The 6,845-nt window shown below is 48.1% G+C and overlaps 2 protein-coding genes across 3 annotated transcripts in view; one reads left to right on the forward strand and one right to left on the reverse strand.

Annotated features, from left to right (window-relative positions):
• Taf11 (TATA-box binding protein associated factor 11) overlaps window positions 1-708 on the forward strand; it is an 8,928-nt gene extending 8,220 nt beyond the window's left edge. For both annotated transcript variants that reach the window (XM_005360368.2, XM_026785814.1), the window contains one exon: window positions 216-708. In XM_005360368.2, coding sequence (XP_005360425.1) covers window positions 216-346 — 131 coding nt within the window. In that variant the 3' untranslated portion in view covers window positions 347-708. The remainder of the gene's footprint in view (window positions 1-215) is intronic.
• Window positions 709-1,577: 869 nt separating this feature from the next.
• Window positions 1,578-6,845, reverse strand: part of Uhrf1bp1 (UHRF1 binding protein 1) — a 55,159-nt gene continuing 49,891 nt past the window's right edge. The window contains exons 19-21 of the mRNA XM_005360370.2: window positions 5,978-6,086; window positions 5,757-5,857; window positions 1,578-5,414 (exon numbers count right to left, since the gene is read on the reverse strand). Of these exons, the coding sequence (XP_005360427.1) occupies window positions 5,289-5,414; window positions 5,757-5,857; window positions 5,978-6,086 (336 nt within the window). The 3' untranslated portion in view covers window positions 1,578-5,288. The remainder of the gene's footprint in view (window positions 5,415-5,756; window positions 5,858-5,977; window positions 6,087-6,845) is intronic.

Consider the following 6,845-nt stretch of genomic DNA (forward strand, 5'->3'; position numbering starts at 1 on the left):
GCCAGAAGAGGGCACCAGACCTCATTACAGATGGTGGTGAGCCAGCATGTGGTTGCCGGGAATTGAACTTAGGACCTTTGGAAGAGCAGGCAATGCTCTTAACCACTGAGCTATCTCTCCAGCCCCTTGAAGTTTTCTTAAGGAAAAATATCGGTTTGTTTCTGTGGCAAGTTAGTAAACTTTATGTTAACGAGGCTGTCTCTTTCCCCATGCAGCCCTGGATGTGTGTGAGAAGTGGGGAGAGATGCCACCACTGCAGCCCAAGCACATGCGGGAAGCTGTTCGGAGGTTGAAGTCCAAGGGGCAGATCCCCAACTCCAAGCACAAGAAAATCATCTTCTTCTAGATCTGCCCGAGAGCCATCCAGACTCCACAGCTGTGTTGTGCACTGGTGCTTTCTCGTCGGTGCTGATGTCAGTGTCTCTGTCCACATGTAAGGCACCAGTAACAGAGACAAAGACAACCTGCTGGCTTCCCTTCGAAGCCTAACGTTGCTACAACCCAGGTTGTTTCTCACCTCTGGTTTTCAGAAACTTAACCTTGGGTCATCTGCCATAAAGTCACAAGGGTGACATGCTTCATGCTGTTAACATTTCAGACTCTCCTGCGGAGTTACCATTAAACTTTTCCGACTTGTGTGGAAAAGTTTATTTTGTTGGAGGCAAAATTTATCATTCTTCCATTGTCTAAATAAAACTAACAAGTCTTGACTTTGGTTTTGAAGACAGGGTTTCACCAAGGAGCCCTGGCTGGCTCCCAAGTGCTGGGATTAAAGGCATGCACCAACACCACTTGGTTTTTGTTTTGGTTTCTTTATTTTTAAGACAAGGACTCAACTCTGTAGCTCTGACTGTCCTGGAACTCACTGTGTAGAGCAAGCTGCTTTCAAGCTCACAGAACGCCACTACTAAAACTTGGCACTAGTCTTGGCTTTTTCATGAAAAAAAAAATGTTTTTGAGACGGTCTGGTTGGTCTAGAACTCACTACGTAAACCAGGCTGCCTTGAACTTAGAGCCTGTCTGTGGCTCCTGAGTTCTGAGGTGGTCACCACACCTTGCCTTTTTTCCTGAAGAGAAGAAACAAGAACCTCAGCTTTTGGGCCTGAGGAGCTCAGACCCAAGTTCAGTTCCCAGCCTACATCAGGTCACTCACAACTTCCCGTAACTCCAGAACTAGAGGATGCAGTACCTCTTCTGGCCTCCATAGGCATGGACAAATATTCGCGTACATACACAAAGATCACTAAAAATGAGCATTTATGTAGTCCAGGAAATAACCTGAACTTGTGATCTTCCTGTCTTTACCTCCCCAATACTAGGATTAGGGTATGTGCCCATACTCGGTGCTGGAAATCAAACTCAGGGTCTCCATGCCTAACAGGCAAGCATGAAAATAACCTAGGCATGTTCCCAGCTCCCAGCCCTGTTTACAGCCGTGTAAATCCCACATTTGGCCAAGAGCATCATGAGTTTGAGGCCAAATTAGGTGCGCGGCAACAAAAATAACCTGAAAAAAAAACAAGCACAGGTCGAAGCTCACCTGCTTCACCTCCTATAAACAGACACAGACGGACCAATGCCACTTAACAGTTTTTAATTTGCTTTTCAGGTGGTTCACAGAACCAGTACACACAGGGTTTGATCAGATATTGCAACCTAAGACTCTCCCAATACTGACTAGGGTTCCAGTTCATTGTATACATTCTCACTGCTTTCCTCAGAGAATGAAGTGACGTTTTATTGACAGTGATTAGCAGTAGTAAGGCTACCTGATAGAATTGGCAATCCACTGACCTGCTTCCCCTCCACTGCGGAGCGTCACAGGAAGGGTTGGAAGCGGTTCTCTTCTGAAGCTTTCCTGGGCAAGTCTTTTGTTTGTAGCACCCTGAGTTAGGGAAACAGCTCAGACTCATGTAATTGGACAGATCTGACTTTTAGTGGCTTACATTGAAACTCATTGGCTTAGCCAAAGCAGAAGACACTTCAGTGGAGCACTCCACAAAGAATGCTGTAAGACTCAGGCTAAATCTTGACCAAAAACTAGTAAAATGACAAAAAAGATTTTTCCTCTCAACTCCAATAGGAAATTCTTAACACGTAGGAACTACTCCTGTTTTGATAAAGGATAATGGATAAGGCAGGAACATAATAGCAGGACAGGAAGCGCCGATATCAAGTCTGGCCACTTAGAAAGGTCTCACTGTTACTTCCCTGTGCCATGGGGCGAAATGCTTCTTCATTCTTCATAGCTACACTGGGGAAATGGAAAGGCCTGGCAGAAGATGTGGTGGCACCTAGGCAAGGCCCTAAGTCTCCTTAAGGACTGTGTGTGGCCTCTGAAACTCCAAGAGTCAGTCACTTAAGTCACATCTGCCATGGCTCTCGACCAGATGTTACTCCACTAGCTTGGGTAGTAAACAGCTGTTTTCACCTTTGTGGCCTGAGTCGCTGATGTTAGAAATCTGCCCAGGAGAACTCCTTGTAGTGTTCCATCTCTGAGTCACAGCATCTGTGAGATGTGATCTCATCTTTTTCTAGTTCACACACAGGTACCATTCCTTCAGAGTACAGAAACATGGAGATTACAGCCCATGGCACAGTAAGGGTCAGAGGAAATACACAGAATACACGGGAAGAGAACCCATGTTGGCTTTCCATTAGAGATTCAGTTAGTCATTCCAGTGAAGTAGACATTGATGGCCATCTCTGCAGCCAGTTAGAGGACTCAGCTCTACTGCACACACACAAAGGCCTATTCCCAGTACATGCATGTAAACAGGACATGTAGACAATCCCAGGTGACACAGCTGCGTCAAGTGCTTTACAGCTGGGAGGACAGTGTGCAGGGCTGGAGTCTCGGAGGGACAGTGGTGCTGTCTCTCCAGAAGGGAGGACGGTGTGCAGGGCTGGAGTCTCGGAGGGACAGTGGTGCTGTCTCTCCAGAAGGTCTCTTGAGGTATTACTTCATGTTACAAACGGCAACTTCACAGCAGAGCTCCAAAAGGACTGCCCTGCTCTTCACTGTCTTCTTCCCTTACCCCGAGGATTCACACAGCCATTTCACGGCTCACGAGTCAATGCACAGGGGAATGGAATTACAAAAAGTGACATTAATTGAAATCCCACGGAATAATAGTTTTTCATGTTTCTTCAGGGATGACTTCTAGACACAAAGGCCAAACCTATCACATAAACTAAAACTCCATTTGCACATGGACAAGAACCCCAAAACCCCTCAGCTCCAAATCATGATATTCTGGCCATTAAGGCATTACCCTTCACACAGTGTGTTCCTACTGCAAGCCTGAGGGAAAAGCACACAGGGTTAGACATTGTCTCCTGGAGGGATGCCGGAGGGATGAGGATGTGACTGTGAACTTCAAGCGATCCTGACGTTAGATGGAGTTCCATTTCCTAGTTACTGGCTCTTGCTTTCCCTCTACGAATCTTAGAAACACGGACAGCTCTTCAAGCTTCTAACTTGACTAAAAGTGCTTTCTTCTCTGTGAGGCAGTGACAGAGCCCTAGAGATGTTTCCAGATTCAGTTCCCCCTACTCTTGACCAAGTGTGTGGTCACCTGCTCCCCTCAACTTTCCAAGGCACACCCCCGACTGCTCTCCCTGTTCTCTGACCATCCATTCCCTTCTCCGTGCTCTAGATAAATAAAGCCAGTAGACATTACCAATGGTTGGATGAAGTCACCCCACAGCTCTACATAAGCCAGGGCTCTTGTCGGCGGCAGCACTGTCCTAATGATGTTGGAAGCGCAGCCAGGCACAGCATCACAGCGGCCCCTCTTCCCTCAGTAAGGCTCTTGATTCTTTCCTGAGTCGTTTCCGTAGGAGTAGTAGTTCAGATATACATCATCTTTAATTCTGTAGTGTTTGTAATGCCGGGGGGAGTCCAGTCACACACGTGTGCCACTCATCCCTTCTCTGCGCGTCATGTTTCACACTCAGAACTCTGCTCACCGTGACTTTTCTATGGCTGTGTTTCTCTCTTCTGGTCTGCTTTTCACTGTCTAGAAGCAGCACCACTTAATGGCATTTAAAGTCCTAGGTCATTTATAAAAATCTGAAACAAGGAAACTTCACTGCTAACAACGTCTCCAAAAGATGTTCCCAAGTCTGCAATGTGTCTCCTAAGTGTAACAAACCACAGTCCTGCAAGAACTGTGTCTGGAAATTTGCCTCAGTGGAGAACATGACTGAGTCCTACAAGTCTAAACAAATGCAACCTCCTTCCGCAGTGTTTCCCTTTACCCTCGGAACGCACAGGGTGGTGCTTTTCCTCCCCTGCCCTCAGCCCCAGGCATCACAAGCGACCATCTCCCCACACAGGAGAGTTAGTGATGCTTCTGCTCGGCCAGCGCTACCTGGAGCTCAGCACAGAGCCGCACTCTGACCATCAGAAGGAAAGGGAGCTCTCTCACAGTGCCAGGGGGAAACCTGGACCATTTACATAAGGTGAAATAGCATGATTTGAAAAAGAAATAGTAACAGGAAGTGGGGCAGCACACTGAGGCATCAAGACTAGGTCAGAGCACATGTTTAGCTCCCAAACTACCAAGTGCTGACGTAGCAAAAGCAGAAAGTCATAGTGCTGGGAAAGCAGGCGACCAGGACTCCTAGTGCAGAAAGAAGCCTGTCAGGTACAGCTGTGGGAGCAGGCAGAACTGCACCCCACCTCAGCATGCCCTCAGCTGGGCACTCTAACAACTGCTGTGTCAGGGACCACAACCTGGCCGAGTCAGTCACAGCTTCACAATGAAGACATCCCCAAGATGGGATGAGCCTAGCTCCCACTCCACTGCTCCCTCAGCTCAGGCCTCCTCTGACCCAACCCCTGAGGCTGGGCTATTTCCTGATCTACTCCAAAACTCAAGCCAAGGACTTTTTAGATATGCCAGAGGAAGCGCTGGGACATGGGATCTTTGGTGGCTGTGCACATGACTCAGATGGACACTTTCACACACACCATAAAGGAAGCAAACATCACTGCCATGAAACCAGGATGTGAGATGCTCTACAGTGTAGAGAAGATTCCTCTAGTACGCAGAGGGCTACAAGGCTACATAATGGCAAGATACGGTGCAGGGCCAGGTACATAGCTATCCCAGTTCCTGGATGCAGCCATGCTCTCCACTGTCCTCCACCCAGCCTAGCAGCCAGCAGGAAGCACACGAGGGTGCTCCCTCCCGGCCCTGCTGGCTCCTCAGCACCTCTGTCCTAGGTGGTGCTGTTGCTGGTGATAGCCTCTCTCCTTGGCACAAATGGGTGAGCTGCTGTCAGAGCTCAAAGAGAGGGTTGTACTTCCTAATCTCCTGGAGAAGTTTCTCTCTGTCCTGGTGGGCGCTGGCCAGTGCTTGTTTGGTGTCCATAAGTTCTTGCTGTAGGGTAGGCAAGTCTTTCTCCTGGAAGATAAGTAGTTCACAATTAGGGAACATAGCAATACCCTTGCAACCACCACCACTAATGAGGCTGGGGAGGGAGAATTCAACAGAAGCCCTGGGGCAATGACTGAAACTCCCTCTGTGGAGCTCATCAATTACAGGCATAGGAAGAGCTGCGGCCACACCCACCAGCTCCTGTCTACAGCCTCTATCCTCTCTTCCAGAAGCTCCTGCTGGTGACTGGAGGCCACACCACCAGCTGCACACAACAGTGACCTTTTAGACATGTGAGTTTTATTGCTTCCACAATTGCAACTCTCTAGAGCCCTAGAGGTTTATGGGAAGATTAGGTCAGGTCCTCACCTGCAGTCCCAAATCCTGTCCTGTGGGCAGCAGGAGTACCTGTTCTTGTGGGAGCTGCTGCTTCTCGGGTATTTCATCCAGTGGTCTGTCCTGAGCAGGTGCTGGAGAAATAACCATGTTAAGTGACAAATAGGTGCCAATAGCCGACAGTTCCTACCTGTCAACTAGACTGACTTATCAGAGAAAAGGGCAGAGCAGAGAAGCCAAGAAAACTAACTCACCACCAAGGTGAAAGACACCGTCATCACTCCGTCTCAGCACAAGATGCTCCACTGCCAAAGTGATGGGAACAGGGCCAGGGGACGTTGGATAGATGGGAGGGATATCATCCTGAAGGACAGAGGGGAACCACGTGACCTACCTGATGTAGGTGGGTCTTCTATCTATCTGTTGTTTCATTGGTTAATTAATAAAGAAAACTGCTTGGCCTGATAGGTCAGAACTTAGATAGGTGGAGTAGACAGAACAGAATGGTGGGAAGAAAGGAAGTGAGGTAGATACTATAGCTCTCCTCTCCAAGATGGACGCAGGTTAAGATCCTTCCCGGTAAGCCACCACCTCATGGTGCTACAAAGATTAATAAATATGGGTTAAAGCAAGATGTAAGAATTAGCCAATAAGAGGCTGAAACTAATGGGCCAGGCAGTGTTTAAAAGAATGCAATTTGTGTGTTGTTATTTCGGGTGTAAAGCTAGCCATGCGGGAGCCATGTGGCAGGAGGGAAGTGGCCCACAGCTCCTTCTACACCTACCCACCCAGCTCAAGGGAATATACCCATGCCTCTACCATCCAGCTCAGAACAGTTTGACGTCACTGATTCTCCAGATACTCTTCTGTTTTTAATCACATTTATTATTTATATGTGTGTCTCTGTGTATGTATGTCTGTGTCTGCATGTCAGGGCTCTCATGTAGAGATCAAAGGACAATTTGTGGGAGTAGGTTCACATGGTAATGTGAGTCCCAGGGATTGAACCTGGATCCTCAGGCTTGGCTGCAAGTGCTTTTAGCCACTGACCCATCCTGCAAGCTCACTCACACATTCCTGTGAGATGCAATAGGCAGAGCAAAGCCCCAGCTGTCCTAGAGA

The sequence above is a fragment of the Microtus ochrogaster genome, linkage group LG2 (assembly GCF_000317375.1).
Source record: "Microtus ochrogaster isolate Prairie Vole_2 linkage group LG2, MicOch1.0, whole genome shotgun sequence".
NCBI classification, from domain to species: Eukaryota; Metazoa; Chordata; class Mammalia; order Rodentia; family Cricetidae; genus Microtus; species Microtus ochrogaster.